Source organism: Anabrus simplex, chromosome 2 (genome assembly GCF_040414725.1).
Source record: "Anabrus simplex isolate iqAnaSimp1 chromosome 2, ASM4041472v1, whole genome shotgun sequence".
Lineage (NCBI taxonomy): Eukaryota > Metazoa > Arthropoda > Insecta > Orthoptera > Tettigoniidae > Anabrus > Anabrus simplex.
In genome coordinates, this window is record NC_090266.1 from 74,323,657 (window position 1) to 74,341,988 (window position 18,332).

The following is an 18,332-nucleotide window of genomic DNA, read 5'->3' on the forward strand; positions in this document are numbered from 1 at the left end:
TGATTTTGTTTCAAACTTACTGATATACGATGAACAGAGACTATACCTAAATTACATCCATGCACTAGAAAATAAGTGGGAAGGGTGACTATTTTTAGAGGTTGTGAAATTCATGTTTGCATTGATTCATAGAAAGTTTCATCCTCTAGTCATTCAGTAGCCGTACCTGTTACCATCCACAGGGTGCATCTTATTGCTCTATGAGAACCATCAAAGGTTAAGAGACATATTGTTGCAACAGGATTTTTCTGAAATTGCTTCATCACTCTAATTAATACTAATTAATTTTATTAAAATAGAAGATTTACCTGTGCATGATGTCTCACTAGCTTCTCCTGCTATTTCTATTGTTGTTTAATAACCAGTCTGCTGTGGGTAATACAGCTAGTGGGGAATAAATAAAACTCATGCTATTGTATAAATTCATTGCAGGTACACTTTTCTTGGGAATAACCAAACCTATATATATATATATGGTAATGTTTGTTGTGGGTATCCTCTGGGTTCAGTCAATCAATCAATCAATCACTACTGATCTGCATTTAGGGCAGTCACCCAAGTGGCAGATTCCCTATCTGTTGTTTTCTTAGCATTTTCTTAAATGATTGCAAAGAAATTGGAAATTTATTGAACATCTCCCTTGGTAAGTTATTTCAATCCCTAACTCCTCCTTGTACAAACAAATATTTGCTCCAATTTGTCCTCTTGGATTCCAACTTTATCTTAAATATTGTGATCATTCCTACTTTTAAAGACACCACTCAAACTTATTCGCCTACTAATGTCATTCCATGCTATCTGTCCACTGACAGCTCGGAACATACCACTTATGATAAAAGTAAGAAATTTATTTCTCTTCCACCTATTCAATACAACTCAATATGTTAAAAGAGTTGAATCCTCAGTAAAAATAAGAATTGGGACATGTTTCGCCCTTTCCTGTGGGGCATCATCAGCCGTGTAAGAGAAATAAATTTCTTACTTGTATCATATGATTACTTTCAATATGGATTCACAATGATTTTCATTACTTGTAATACATACCACTTAATCGAACAGCTCGTCTCCTTTCTCCCAGGTCTTTCCAGCCCAAACTTTGCAACATTTTTGTAATGCTACTCTTTTGTCAGAAATCACCCAGAACAAATTGAGCTGATTTCCTTTGAATTTCCCCCCGTTCTTGAATCAAGTAATCCTAGTGAGGGTCCTAAAAACTGGAACCATACTCTAGTTGGGGTCTTATCAGAGACTTGCATGCATTCTCTTTTACATCCTTACTACAACCCCTAAATACCCTCATAACCATGCACAGAGATCTGTACCCTTTATTTACAATCTCATATATGCGATTACCCCAATGAAGATCTTTCCTTATGTTAACACCTAGGTACTTACACTGATTCCCAAAAGGAACTTTCACCCCATCAATGCCGTAATTAAAACTGAGAGGACTTTTCCTATTTGTGAAACTCATAACTTTACTTTTAACCCCGTTTATCATCATACCATTGCCTACTGGCCATACCACAACATTATCAAGGTCTTTTTGCAGTTTCTCACTCTTGTAACTTATTTATTACTCTCTACAGAATAAAATCATCTGCAAAAAGCCTTATCACAGATTCCACTTCTTTACTCATATAATTTATATATATATATATATATATATATATAAGAAAACATAAAGGCCTTGAAAATTTCTCCTCATAATTATTACAGGGTCAGGTAAAGCTTCACCTATTCTAATTCTCTGAGATCTGTTTTCTAGAATGATAGCCACCCATTCAGTCACTCTTTTGTCTAGTCCAATTGCACTCATTTTTGCCAGTAATCTCCCATGATCTACCCTATCAAATGCTTTAGATAAGTCAATCACGACACAGTCCATTTGACCTCCTGAATCCAGGATGTCTTGCTGGAATCCTACAAGTTGACCTTCAGTGAAATCACCTTTCCTAAACCCAAACTGCCTTCTATCGAACCAGTTGTTAATTTTGCAAACATGTCTAATATAATCAGAAAGAATGCTATCCCAAAGCTTACATGCAATGCATGTCAAATTGACTGGCCTGTAATTTTCAGCTTTATGTCCATCACCCTTTCCTTTATACACAGGGGCTACTCTAGCAACTCTCCATTCATTTGCTATAGCTCCTTAATGCAAACAATATTCAAATAAGTACTTCAGATATCGTACTGTATCCCGACTCATTGTGTTTAGTACATCCCCTGAAATCTTATGAATTCCAGCTGCTTTTCTAGTTTTCAACTTTTGTATCTTTGTTAAACAATGTCCAATAACGGACCATTTATATTGGTATTATAAATTTACTCATTTGGAACAAATATTTCAGATTCCCTATGGGAATAAACATCTATATCAAACTTCGACATGCCGTGCAACACCACCATCAACACTGGGTGTGAGAATAGCATTGCACGGTCATGCTAGCAATATTACAAGTGATAAATATAATTTTTGATCCGTATTGATGATAATTGATTGAAATAATAACAATAAGTTAATTTATTAATTTGTCCACCTAATCAATACAATAAATCTTGTCTTTGTTGGATTACATTGACATGTTAATTAAAATGGTACATGTTTCGCCCTACATATAAGCATAATCGGCCATGGCTTTAACCTTGAAATAAAATCAGGCACCTGATTTACATATAAATAAGATAAAACTAATTTATAAAAAGCCTTAAAGAGACTTGAAAAGAAAATTGACATGTTAAAAGACTCGTACAATCTTGGTTTTAAAGGCAAGGCTATGAGTGAGAAGTTCATAATTGGGGAAAGTATTTACAATAGACAAGTGGTAAAATTGCTGTAAAATGATGTTGACCGACTAGCGGTTGGAACTAGATAATAATGAAAATGACGATCGTAATCGTATTTTTAAAGCATAATGTTGAATAAAATAATGAACAAGCAGGATTACATAGAAAAAAAGGAACTTTTTTTTTTCAAACAAAAAGACCCAACAAACAAAATACAGCGCAACTTAAAGAACCTTCTTAAAAATTCTACCTTTATTTTAAATGATCAAGATTATCAGAAATTAACTATAATGAACCCAAAATCACCTACAGTAGGGTCATTACCCAAAATTCATAAAAAAGAGCTCCCCATTCAGCCTATAATTAATAGTATGGATAGTCCTACCTATAAAATTTCTCAATTCCTACACAAATTCCTAAAAAAACATTTCAAATCCCACAATTCCAACCCCATAAAAAACTGGATCGAACTTTGCAATTCCCTAAATAAATTCAATCCACGACCAAACCACGTTTTATGTTCTTTCGACATCACTAACATGTATACATATATTTCTATCAATAATATTATTAACATCATAAAGAACAATCTGTTAAAACATGTCACATTAAGTGACATCAAAATTGATGAATGGTTAAAATTACTCAGCTTCGTATTAAACAACAATTACTTCACCTTCAGTAACAAAATTTACAAACAGGAAGGTTTGGCGATGGGAGACCCGTTATCTGGAATATTAGCTCATATATATATATACATACTTACATAGTCTCGAACATAGTAAAATAATTAATAATATCAACGAACTATGTCTTTGGCATCGCTATGTCGATGATACCATAGCAATCATAGATAAACAAATCGACAGCAGTGATAACATGTTATCATTTCTTAACAATTTGGATAATAACATTAAATTCACTAAAGAAGATGAGATCAATAGCTCTTTAAACTTCCTAGACATCAAAATCACATGAGTATCAAACGAGTTTGACTTCCAAATATACAGAAAACCCACCTTTTCTCCAACTACCATAAAAAATGATTCATTACATCCCAACTCACATAAAAAAGCCACTTATCACAGTCTAATATATAGGGCATTAAAAATCCCTATGTCTTATAGTAATTTAAAAAAAGTATTACAGTTCATTAAAGAAATAACTAAATTCAATGGATTTAATACTGATACAATTAATAAAATCATCAACAAAACCAAATTAAAACTAGCTACAAATTTAACTCCATTAAAACCTGTCAAACCAAAATACGCTAAATTCACATTCACTAACCATAGTATACATCCAATTACCAATCCCTTAATGAAGCACGATGTAAAAATAGCCTATACTACAAAAAACACTAATCGTAACTTATTCTTTAATCATAACTCTATTAACGTCACAGATAATCGTTACTCTCGATCAGGTATATACAGATTAAAATGCTCTACATGTAATTTTTCTTATGTTGGCCAAACTGGCCGCAGCATTTTATCCAGATACGCCGAACATTACAATGCACTAAAACACAATAAATTATCTGCAATGGCCAACCACATGAGGGACACAGGGAATAAATTCACTGCGAATAGAACAGGACCTTCATATCCTCAAAAGAATCGTAAAAAGTAAACTCATGACAGAATAAGAAAATTTATTAATATTCCTTTGACAAAGATAAGAATTCAAACGATATCATTCATTTAAAAAAAGCCCCTTGTACGAGCAGATTTTATTACTATTACAAGAATCAATTCCCCTCACCAATATATTCTTAAAAATTTTCAACCTTAAATTAATAAGCACTCCCACCTCCTCTACAATTAATATGGCGACTGTGAGCTTGCATCCGGGAGATAGTAGGTTCGAATCCCACTATCGGCAGCCCTGAAGATGGTTTTCCGTGGTTTCCCATTTTCACACCAGGCAAATGCTGGGGCTGTACCTTAATTAAGGCCATGGCCGCTTCCTTCCAACTCCTAGGCCTTTCCTATCGTCGCCATAAGACCTATCTGTGTCGGTGCGACGTAAAGCCCCTAGCAAAAAAAAAAAAAAAAAAAAAAAAAACAATTAATATGCTCCCCTCCCTTCCCCCCACCACTAGTACCTCCCATTCAAGTACAACCAATAGACCTATAGCTACACCCACTCTAATACCGCTCCCTCCAACGGCATCTCACCGCTACAATACGCGCAGCAATACACACCAATAGCAGCTCCCCTCCAAGTACTACAAACAAGCCCATAGTCATGCCTTCACAGACAGATTCCCCTCCAATTCTAACCTACAGCTATAACACACGTGGTAAGAGCTCGACAGTCGTCAATAACTTGTAGCTCATAACATAACAAGTTGCCCTCACCATCGTCAAATGGTAATTGCACACGATTTTCACGTAAAATTTTTATTACAATTTTTTCATACAATCAACACCACGCTTTTGGTTTTCTTTTACAGATTTTACTTCTGATCCAACATTCAACACGTTAGCTACATTCTACTGTCACAATGCCTTTTTGACCAGCTTGTCAACAACATTATAAACATCATATCAAATAAGATGGTCCATAGAGGTCCAACATTAACCTTCAACGACAACTTCGTACTTCTTCATCAATGTGAACCACAACATCACCATATGATATTGACTTTTAACTTATGTAAACAAATTATCACAGGTCACTTGACCATCTCTCAACTTTATTTTATTCAACATTATGTTTTAAAAATACGATTCCGATCGTCATTTTCATTATTATCTAGTTCCAACCGCTAGTCGGTCAACATCATTTTACAGCAATTTTACCACTTGTCTATAACAAACTGTCAGTTTATTCATTTTACTCATATTAGTAGTCTTTTAATGTTACTATTGTAAATACTTCTCACTCATAGCCTTGTCTTTAAAACCAACATTGTACTAGTGTTGTACCATATGTCAATTTTCTTTCAAGTCTCTTCAAGGCTTTTTATAAAATAGGGTAAATCACGTGCCTGATTTTATTTCAAGGTTAAACCCATGACTGATGAAGCCTATATGTAAGGCGAAACATGTACCATTTTATTTAACATGTCATTGTAATCCAACAAAGACAAGATTTATTATATTGATTAGGTGGACAAATTAATAAATTAACTTATTGTTCTTATTTCAATCATGCTAGCAACAACCGCAGACGGAAGAAAATTGCCACCGTACGTTATTTTCAAAAGAAAAGTGGTGCCTAAAGGGAAGTTTCCCAAAGGCATTCATGTACGGGTTCAAGAGAATGGATGGATGGACACAGCTCTTGTCCAGGACTGGTCCGTATGGTGTGGGGAGCACGGCCAGGAGCACTGCTTTGACGCCCAGCAATGCTAGTGTAGGACATTTACCGCAGACACTTGGTGGAAGACACGAAGGAACGTCTTCAGGAAATGAAAATTGATATTGTTGTAATTCCTGGTGGACTCGCACATTGTCTACAGCCCTTAGATCTTTCAGTCAACAAGCCCTTCAATGACAATATACGTAAATTGTACGTCAAATGGATGGCAGGAGGGGAGCATGAGCTGAATCCACGAGGCAAAATAAAGAAGCTATCCTATGAACTCGTGTGATTGGGTTATGCGGGCATGGGTTATGGTGTCGACAGACGTTATTGTGAAGTGTTTTTTCAAGACGGACATCGCAAATGCGTTGGACAGAAGTCAGGATGATGCACTATGGGATGGTGACCAGAGTGATGCACGCGAGAATAGCTCGGAGATTGAAGTCAGTGCCAGTGAATAGGGTAAGTATGCCAGTTGTCTTATTTCAATAGCCTAATGCAAATTTTACGTTTTTTGGGAATACGATCTGTCGCACACAAATCCCCGCATATATCAGCCACCGAAAATGTTCACACTTATTTTTGGTTAAAAAAGTGCAAGTTATATGCGAGCAAATATTGTATTTGTTTACCCATATTTACCTATGCGACAAGTAAGAAGGAGAGTAGAATTCAAGCCAGTGTATGAAATACCTAAGAAGTATGGTAGGAAGGACAAGGACAATTGAGAAATGAAGATGTGAGAAAAGAGTTCCGAATGGAAAACCTAAATGAGAGAATTGATAGGAGTAAACTAAGAAGGTTTGGACATATAAAGAGAATGGAGAATGAAAGAATTCCAAAACAGATGATGGAAATGAAGTTCGAGAGAAAGAGAGCAAAAGGGAGTCCTAGAAAAAGTTGGATCCATCCAATAAAGAGGAGTGCAAGAAGAAGAAACCTGGACAGGGAGAAGATGGAAGAGGAATGGCGGAAGAAGAGAGGAAGGTGAAGTATTCTAAATACTCCGACCCAGCAGGAGCTGGATAAGGGGAAAGGAGGATGATGAATATTTAAAATTAAGTCTGATACAGTCCGGCCCCGCGGTGTAGGGGGCAACGCGTCCGCCTGTCACCCGGCGGCCCCGGGTTCGATTCGTGGCCGGGTCAGGGGTTTTTAATTGTAAATGATTAATATCCTTGACCTGGGGACTGGGTGTTTGTGTCATCCTTAACATTCCTTTCCTCACATTGAACACTTTACACTTCTGCCATTTACGAAATACATGCAGGTTCATCACATATGGTGCAAGTAGGGGCAAGAGATCTTTCTAGGTCGACACCCCGAACAAATAGCATTTTTTTAAAAAGTCTTATACAATGTTAAATGTGAGGAAGATACAATACCATGCACTAATTCGTCATTTGAACGACTGTATATCACATTATACTGCATTACCCTCAGTTTTTCAGTATTTTCAGTATCAAGAGTCTTTTTGTAAACCATGTGGCATTCATTTGGAATAGATTCTTTACATTATCTTATTTATAATTGTCATTTTTTAACATAAAATGCTGTTAATCATTTTGTATAGGCTAGACATAACATAAGACTTATTAAAACACCTGATTGTGGAGAAGTTTTGCTTTGAAAAGCCTTCCATTCGATTGAAAACTTTTTTTCTTTCTCCCCGCAGGCACAGAAATTTGACATGTATGTGAAGTATTGTAAGAACAAGCCCGAGTCTAATTCTATGCTGGTGCAGCATGGTGGCAGCTTCTTTGAAGAGCTACAAAAGAAGCACAAAGTGGAGCATCCCATTGCTGCATACCTCATAAAGCCAGTTCAGAGGATCACCAAGTATCAGCTACTTCTTAAAGATCTACAGTCCTGTTGTGAGGAGGGCCAAGGAGAAATCAAAGTAAGCACAGAACAAAATGCTCTCTAATGTTCATCTCCATGCCACTACATAGTGCTCTGGTAATAGGGTTTTTAATCAGTATATCATTTTCATATAACAATATTTCATGTTTGTATCCTTAAAAGATGTTCCCTATAGGTTGTTTTTCTCCTTCTCTCCTTTTTTATTTTGGTCAGTAGACTAGGTGATGCAGTCTTCATTTGTGGTCAAAAACTAATTAGAAGTAATTAAATATTAATTCTTAAAAGAATTTGTTTTTACAGGGTCCCCCTTTTCAATACAGTTTGGTTTAAACACTAAAGTTGAATGTTGAATTTAGTCATACAAGAAATTACAGAATATGTTTCAACCCTAATTGGGCCATCTTCATCTGGTTTTAAACAACTGAAAACACGTCTTCAAAGCTACACAAATATAAAAATGATAAAAGTATGGTACGAATGATGATTGATAAGAAAACATGAATACTTAAAAAAATACTAATAACTTGTAGTGTATGTCTTCAAAGTATCTTCTTGCTTCAAACTGAGTAAAAGTTGGCAGTGTGGTTTTGGAACATTTTCTTTATAAAGCAAGTCTGAATATTTATCAGGCTAGGTTGGAGGAATTCCTCTTGTTCATATGTGGTGGACAGAGTTTGATTGTAGAACAGAGCACTTTTGATAATAAAGGTGTCAATGCAAAACTCTGTTGTTAATATTAATGGTATTGTAGTTCTTACTATGTCTGATGGAATCTAGATAGATAGATAGAAATAAAGAAAAGCTAAATAAGTGTGTTGATAGAGAATATGAAACAAGGTTGAAGAAAACAAACTGGGTAAATGATGGTGCAGTATACTCATTCCCCGTCCTTCTGTCTCCATTGAGCAGACTCTGTCCCATCCTCGCCATGTCACATCGTTTTGACGTTCGAATGAACACTGGCAGGCAGCGGTTGATAGCTGTTGTTTTGAGGGAAATCATGGAGAAGGGAAAGGGAGGGAATGTGATAGGTTGCCTGACACATGCTTTAATTGATTTATTACTTTTTGATTCTGACATAATTTTCATTAATTCATTAAAAATCATATTAATTGGCATTACCAACATTTACTCAGTCTGAAGCAAGAAGATGCTTTTAGTCCTTGCCAAGCGGATAAGTTTCTGCTTGTGAGTGTAATTATTATTATTATTTTTTTTTTTTTTTTTGTAAAAATATTTTTTTATTCTTAACACACATGAAAATACAAATATCTAACTACTATAAGGTTTATTAAGTCATTCATACCTGATTTCAGGAGGTCATATTGTAGGTATCCATATAATCTTGAAGAAATAAATCCGTATCTGCTGGTTTTAGTGCAAAATGACACAAGGCACAACACAAAGTAGGCTCGATTAAGATCACTAAACAATTGAGCTGCAATTCACTTTCTACCTTACTTCATAATTCACTATGACTACTGCTATAAATACTGAACTGGAAAATTCACTAACAAACATTTACAGCAACCATCTAACTAGTAATTATGATACAATTTTATACACATGATGTTCAGTCTTCCCTGACAGTTTAGAAACTTTCACTTGTGTGATACATTTCGAAGCATGTATCAGGGTGTAAGAATGGCTTTGCTGTGCAAGTTTTACAATAATAAATAGACTCTTTTCTTACTTTTTGGGCCTTACCTACAACACAGGCTACAGAACCCTTCTACTCTCTGCGAGCCATGAAATGAAGTCATTGAAGCCTCTCGTGAGGGGGTCCAACAGTTTTCTTCCTCACCTAATCTCGTCTGCAATTCTCCCCTTAACAGCAACCCTGTCGTGGTCTAAGGAGAAAACAAGCTGCTTCCTAAGTTCCTTACTTTCTTTCAGATCATATTGATTAATCCCAACGGTAAGAACTACTTCCACATCATATGTATCTGCTCTGTCACTTGGGTTATTTTCGCACTCACTTGCAACGACTTCACTTTCCTCACTTTCCTACTAATTATCGCACATTGACGGGTATTGTTCATTACTATTTAATAATTGTGACTCTATTTCACTCTCGTTTTGAATATATTTCCGTGACATAATGTCTAGAAAAGGCAAAACACCAACTTCCACAATGTCAACAGACTTGAACGAAGTACACCAGCATGGAAACTGCGCTTCGGAACATCTTTTTTATAATTCCAAATCCCTGTGTTTAGCCTCAATAAAGGCCCTGTCTATACGCTCCTGACATCTATCGGCTAATATTTCAACCCTAAGAGGAAACATACGGCCGAAAAACGCATAATTCAAAATTCCGGATAAACACGCCTATTGCTCGTGTGGGAGTACACGGATTCTGGATAAAGACGTGTAACACTTGCCTAAGATTAAGACAGACGCTACAAGTTTTTTAGCGGGGCTGAGTGGCTCAGACGGTTGAGGCGCTGGCCTTCTGACCCCAACTTGGCAGGTTGATCCTGGCTCAGTCCGGTGGTATTTGAAGGTGCTCAAATACGCCAGCCTCGTGTCGATAGATTTACTGGCACGTAAAAGAACTCCTGCGGGACTAAATTCCGGCACCTTGGCATCTCCAAAAACCGTAAAAGAGTAGTTAGTGGGACGTAAAGCAAATAACATTATTATTATTACAAGTTGTTTTTTTTTTTTTTTTAACATTTTAAGTATCCATGTTTTCTCATGTCATCATTTGTATCATTTTTTAAAATATTTTGTATATATTTGTATAGCTTTTAAGATGTCCCTTCAATTGTTTAAAACCAGCTGAAGATGTCCCAATAAGCGTTGAAACATGTTCTGTAATTTCTTGTATAACTAAATTCAGCACCCATTTTTAATGTTTATTCTAAGGTGTAATGAAAAGATGGACCCATAAATAAAAACTCCTTTAATAATTCATAATTAATTATTAATTAATTAATTAATAATAATAATTAATAATTTGTAATAGTTAAAAGTAATATGTAAGTACTGAATGTTTTATTTTTTCCTAAATTCCAGACAGATTTCTCTCCTTTTATGGGATAAACACGTGAATCTACTCCTAAGTATGGTTTTAGTACAGTAGTCCTATTTTTGTGGAAAGGTTCAAGTGCTTGGGGAGAGAACTGATGCAGAATTGTACATGGAGTTACAAGAGGGAAATGCATTTTACCAGAGTGTGAGGAGTGTGATTTGGAAGAAGGAAGTGTAAAGAGGTGATGCCTGAGGTGTATTATTGCCCCAAACTGACATATGCAGCACAGACCTGGGCACTGACAAAAAAAGATGAGAGAATACGACATAGAACTGTACATGTGAGAAACAGTCCTCTCTCAAGTCGAAAACAGAAGAATACGTGTTTGTTTATTTTTAAAGGAGATTCCAAATACCTATTTCCACATCTGTAATATCTTCAGTTTTTGAGATATAAGTACCCTCATCAAAATGATTCCACCCAGTTATCAGTCCTTCCACCTCCACCTAACTGGATTTTCCAAAAAAAAAATAATACATTATTCTTAAAGGATATTCCAAATACCAATTTTCATGTCTGTAATATCTTCAGTTTTTTGAGAGACAACTATCCTCATAAAAAGAAAATAGTTCAACTCCTGTTTCATCCCTGCTTTAAGTTGATTCCCCCCACCGAAAAAATGTATTTCTTTATTTTTTTAAAGCAGTTTAAAAATACCAATGATTATGTCTGTAATATCTTCAGTATTTGATATACCGGGTGATCCACCAGCCCCTTATGATCCAGTTTTATTCATCCCTTCACATTTACTACAATTCTGAAAGAATCCCTGGAAAGAAAGATGTGTGTTTACGAGCTAGAAGACAGCAGGAATCGTGAGTGCCACTATAAATTCATTATGGGCACCTCGAATGAACCCGTAAAACGAGTACAGATGTGCAGAACACGTACTTTAAAGCAGGAGGTGGACGCACAGACCGGGGGCACGGTACTGTATAGGCTGAGAAGTGGGCGCCGAACGTGAAGTGTCGCAGTAGCTCACATGGCAAGCGGGCGGGGAGATTTTTCTTAACAGCCAGTTTCCTGGGATGTGGTAAGGTTGCATACTTGATAGCTTCCAAGGACTGATTTGTTTATTTGACCCTGTAAAAGATCGTCGTTGCATTGGGTATAGCTGGGTTGGACGAGGATGAGGAGATGATGGTCTGTGGCCAGTTACCTACATCGTACATGTTCCAAGCTTCGTAAACCACAGGTAGGGCAAAGTATGCCACATTGGAACAATAAGAACATGCGACGGCACGTAATTATGTTCTCAGTGAATGTGCTCTCGCAGACAGACTTCTTATAAATCCACCATGTAACCTCCAAAATAAGGAAGGTTACAAGTAATAGGAATAATAAAAATATTAATGTTTGCTACCCTTGTGCATTCACATAGTTGCACACTAACACGAGACATGACAATATGTACGGAATTAAAACTATAAGCACATTAAGCACAGAAAAAAGTAACAGGATAACCAACATGACGGCTAAGAAAGGATAACAGGGAAGCGGCTGGGAACCATATCCAGGCGGTGGAAGGTATTGGCAATGCTCAAGAAGCGAAGTCAAATGTAATCCTAAACTTTACTTAACAAATTTAGATGAAAATTAAAACGTAAATAAATAAAAAAATACACCATTAAAATTTGAAAACAGAAATCCAGCAGAAATTACAATTTACCCCGAGGGTAGCATTTAGTTATCTAATCCTATACCGGAACATCGCACACAACGTTCCGCTGTTCGTGCCGACACTTTTAAAACACATGAAACAGTCGGAAAGAAAGAAAAGGAAGGTAACGTTACACTATTATGAAGATGTACATGTAGGAAAGAGAACAACGTTTAAAATATAATCTTGGTGCAGAGCACCTTCAGTAGGTAGCCCCCTCAAAAACACTTCTGAGAAAGGGTGCCCGTCCTAAAGGTGAATACTCCAAGATGAAGCGGAATTAATGAGACAGCCCCAGGGTGAAATTTACATATTATGATTACATCGAAAGACGTCAAATATCTAATTTACAAAATCAACAAAAGGGAACTGTCTATTTACAAATGTGACGCGACTTACCGAAAAGGCTAAGTCATTCTAATAAAATTTGGAAGCTGAAGGAAAACACGGGTAAGCTCCGGCAAAAGAAATTAAACGGGCTACTACATTTGAAGATAACCTGAAAAATGAAAAACAACTAAGTGCTTACCTGTTGGAGGTGCCAAGAAGACTCGTTACCTTGAAGGCAACCTTTCCCTTCACTGGTCAAACAGAAAAGACGCCTAGGAAGAGCAAGGCTCTAGCAAAACGCTTCTCTCCGGAAATCAGGAAACCTTACAACAGCCAATGAGCGTCTGATCTTTTTCCTTCACCTACCAATCACATTTAAGTTTTTCTCCAATTAGGGCCCAGAAATTAATGCTGACCAAGAACATTGAGAAGCATCGTGAAGTTACGAAATTGATGCAATATCCTGACATATCCATGCCGATCTGGCACGTGTACTCTACAGTATGTTTCCAAAATATTATATCTTACTTTACATTTCCCATGATAAAGAAAAAATCTTGAAGCTATACGAAAATCAAACAATTCCAAAATTCACATACCGAGGAGAGACAATGCCAAATTAATCCATAAAATATATACAATTCCTCGCCGTCTTCCGAGTCCAAGTAATCACTACATACACACACACACCCCCCCCCCCCCCCTTTAATTTGGAGCACAGCTCCAAAAATAAAAATTTTATTCACTTTATTTTAGCAGTCCAATTTCTGCATAATTTTAAAAATAACTAATCACTTAAAAAAAAATCACTGAAGAACCAAGGAAAAACTTCACTGAAAAACAAAGGACATATAACATAATGTTCACTGAAAGAGAAAGCACATAAAATATACACTAAAGATATAAAAAATTTCCTTTTTACTGTTCCTCTCATGTCCGTCAAACACCAACACTGAATTATTTTCTTCTTTTTTAAAAAAAAGACAAACGTTCCCTGGAAATTAAAAAATCTGGACACAAAATAAGAAAGACATCTTCTAGATTGAGTTCTTGAGTTTGTTCCTTTATTTACACTATAGCACCACGAGTTCTTGCTGCTTATGCGACTGACAACACTGGCCGAAGTCTTCAGCCTCCACATAACAGTTCAAACCGGGCAACTGAGCACAGTCTAGCACGATTGGCATAAGTACAATATCTGGTTACAGCGCTGTTGATTGAAATGTCCAAGTATAGATGAGATTACGTGCCACCCATGGCCACGTCAGTGTCTGTCCGGTAAATATTTAATCAGGATCTTTGGCATGGGATGATAGTCACCACCATGCAGACGGTGCCCCTTTTGGCTAGGGACGTCTGGTTGTCAGGCAGGAACAGTAATTGTCACCTGGACATCTGGTCACTGGGTTGCAGTGCAGATCGGCAGAGCCCAAGACATAACGCACCTCTCCACTAGGCACGACAGAAAAAACGGGGATTGTAACCCCCTCCAGCCACTGCAACAGAAATTTATCCGCAGCAGACAGGAAATTTCAAAAGCTAAAGCCACCCTGGTGGACAAGAGCTTGGAGGCACCCAACCGGTGTCTCCACGACCTTCATTTGGGAGGTTCCCCCGCAGGTTTGAGACTACCTTAGCCCCCCCTATAGGCAAGCACTATAGATAACTTCAAAATAAAATTTAGAAAATGGTTAAAAGAACTAAAAAAACTCTACCTGAGTTTACCCTGATTCCAAAATTTGGACAGCAATCCCTAGTTATGAAGATCTTAATTCTACCCAATATACATCCTAAAATACACCTAATATGATCATAAATGACCCTTCCCATTACAACTAAGGTGACTTAACTAAATTATTAACTACAGAACCCGAAAAATGATGCGCACCAATTAATTAAAATTTGCTTACAACTAATTCCTTATAACTACCCCAAAACAAAAATAGTTTCTAAAGTATTATCTCATACCTAGGGAATCTTTATCTGAGATAAATGCACACGGCTGATCCTCTTTCTTTCAGGATCACTGACCAACAATGACACAGGGGTTAAAAATTTCAAAATCGTGCAGGGACCTCGAAATCTGGGGGATAACTTACTAATTACATGGTCCACAGCACTACTAATGGGATGAGTCTTTACATAGACCTGGTCACCTACAGATAGATTGTGCGGTCTTCGCCCGTGATTATAGTTACGTTGAACTTTAGCGTAATAGACCTTCAAATTTTCACGCGCACGGTGCCAAGCAGCACGGATCGTTTCTGGATTAGCGACATCAGGCAGAAGATCGTTAATGGACCACAGATTAGAAAGTGGAGAATTAGGGGTGAACGCTAGCATCAATGAAGCAGGAGTTTGCTTGTGACTTTCATGAACAGCAGTATTGAAAGCAAATGATAGCCAATTAAGCGAAGAATCTCACTTGGAGTGGTCAGAAGAATGGTATGCAATAAGAGCAGATCTTAGGTTCCGATTGACTCTTTCCGCATAATTAGGCCTGGGATAATAAGGTGTGGTAGTTACATGAGAAATAGATAGGTCAAAACAGAAATTACGGAACTGCACAGATGTAAAAGCTCTAGCATTATCACTCACCAAAATTGACAGGGTCCAAATGAAGCAAAGATCTGTTTTAACCCTTTGGCACTCAGCCTATATGCAGGGGTTTGCTCGAAGACACTCAGGCTAATTTTTGTGATTTTCCAAAGCAAATTACAAAAATTTACCACGTAAACAGCTTAACACACATTAAAATAAAATAAATCACACTAATACAGGAAACTATGAGCATTTCAGAAATGAATATACCTAGGATGTATTGTTATTGGTTAAGCCCCAAAAAATTATTAAATTTCGAAAATAAATTTAAAAAATAAATTATGGTTTTCAATGACAGAAAAATCAGACATTATTGCGTCTTCCTGCTTTACTCTTAGACGTGAAAGAAAGAACACTTAATTCTGAATAATTTGATATCAATATGATGTGTGTGCTGCAATTCACTCTTGAAACATGACATAGTTATTCAGTGTACATGTAATGGTCATCGATGTCAGGTCTTCGCGGTCCGATGCACGGTGAGCAGTTACGACCGTCTCACTTCCCATATAACGGGAATCACTTTCGGCAAAAGGAGGTCAGTATTACTGTCTAAATCAGCTGAAAATTCAAGGATATCGGCCTCATTCGGCCTTGAATATGGCCGAGCCATTACGACAAAAAGATGACGCAAGCACGTGCAACAACGGAGTTATGGAAAGGAATAAAATTGTAGTTTACGAAGTACATCGAACACACGATATACCAAAGAGACAAAATGAACTATAAACAAAACTCATTGCAAGATCAACTAGTTGAATTCATAAGCCAATCAAAACAGATCCACGCAATAACAACTTCAAATAACCACAACATAAACATTCACGGTCAACAGATTTCATTTGTCGAAAATAAAAATATTTTGCAGGGCTGGTGGATATATCTGTTGAGTTAAACGCAAATTCAATGTTTTAAGGTACCGTCACGATCAACTGTTACGATTTGACAGCTACGCAAATGAACAAAATCCGTAAATAAGACAGAGCCGATATATCAGCGCCGTGAGCTTTCTCGCCATAACCCCTCGCGCCGATAGATTGGTGCGCTGAGTGCGAAAGGGTTAAGCAAGAAATAGTAGTACTAGCATTAGCCATGCGAGTAGGAAACAGACATATAAAACACGAGAACACATCAACACACACAAGTATCAAACGATGGCCGGTCCGTGATCGCGGGAATGGTCCAATGTAGTCTATAAATAGTCTCTCCACCGGGCGAGAAGCTTGCTCAGATGACAACAGACCAAGGCGAGTATTAGGAGCGGGTTTACTAATGTTACAGGTTTTGCAAGATTTGACCATGGTGCGAATTTCACCATCCATAGATTTCCAAATGAAATGCTTACGAATTTTCTCTCTGGTTTTAAATACACCAAGGTGTCTGCCAACAGGGGATTCATGGAAATATTTGAAAAGAGCAGGAACTAAATTAGCTGGAACAACAATTTTGGAGTCTCTGCGACCACGAGCAGGACAACACAGAACACCATTTTTTATGACCTATGGTTTGACATGTTCACCAGACTTAATCTTGTCAATAATACCCTTGAATTCAGGATTGTCTTCCTGATGTTTAGAAATATCTTTGAAAAGGACCGGGGAATTGGTCAAAACCACATTAACAAAGGCCGAAACTTGTTCAGGAGAGGGATCAGCAGGCTCTGATTGAGGATCAGAACTGCCAGGGTAGAACATCATACTAAGAATGTCAGCAACAACATTTTGAGTTCCACAAATGTGACGAGCTTCAAATTGAAAAGCTGAGATGCGTACTGCCCAACGTGCAAGACGACCAGTTCTTCTTGGCTTGGCCAGTACCCAACTCAACGCCTGATTGTCCGTTTCAAGATCTAAAGGTAGGTGTTCAAGATACGTTCTAAATTTTTCCAAAGAGAAAACAACAGCTAAGGCTTCCAATTCATATATAGAATAGTTGCGTTCAGCAGGATTTAGACTATGGGAAGCATAAGAAATAGGACAACGTCCTTCTTCAAATTCCTGAAGGAGAACACCAGATATACCTGTAGATGAGGCATCGGTTTGGAGGATGAAACGTTTAGAAAAATCTGGCATCGCCAGCACAGGAGCATTACATAAAGCAGATATCAGATCATAGAAAGCTTCAAGTTGGGCATCACCCCACTCAAATTTAGCATCTTTTCTCCTCAAGGCATTTATTGGAGCTGCTCTTTCAGCGAAATTGGGGATGAATTTACGGAAGAAATTGACCATACCAACGAACCTAGCGACAGCTTTGACATCTTTAGGAGCTGGAAAATTTTGGATAGCTGCAGTACGAGATTGGTCAACAGAAACGCCTTTCTCGGACACGATATGGCCTAGGACCGACATCTGAGGCTGTGCGAAAGTAACTTTGCTAGCCTTAAGGGTTAGTCCTGCTTTACGGAGTCTTTCAAGGACTTCATTGATATGAGCAAGGTGTTCTTGAAAAGTTTCGCTAAAAATTACTGAATCATCAAGATAATTATAAACGAATTTGAATTTAATGTCTGACAACACATTATCCAGCAGCCGAGTGAGAACAGCGGCTCCTGTCGCCAGCCCGAACAGAACGCGCTCAAATTCATAGAGGTTCCAGTCAGTAGCAAAAGCCGTGAGATGCTTGGATTCCTCAGCAAGAGGTATCTGATAGTACGCCTGATTCAAATCAAAAGTGGTAAAAATTTTGGCATTAGCAAACCAAGAGAAACAAGAGTGTAAGTCAGGAAGCAGAACA

At 37.4% G+C, this 18,332-nt stretch overlaps 1 protein-coding gene across 1 annotated transcript in view; it reads left to right on the plus strand.

Annotated features, from left to right (window-relative positions):
* trio (trio Rho guanine nucleotide exchange factor) overlaps positions 1 to 18,332 on the plus strand; it is a 1,596,874-nt gene that overhangs the window by 803,970 nt on the left and 774,572 nt on the right. Inside the window, exon 27 of the mRNA XM_067140202.2 lies at positions 7,781 to 8,005. Coding sequence (XP_066996303.2) covers positions 7,781 to 8,005 — 225 coding nt within the window. The remainder of the gene's footprint in view (positions 1 to 7,780; positions 8,006 to 18,332) is intronic.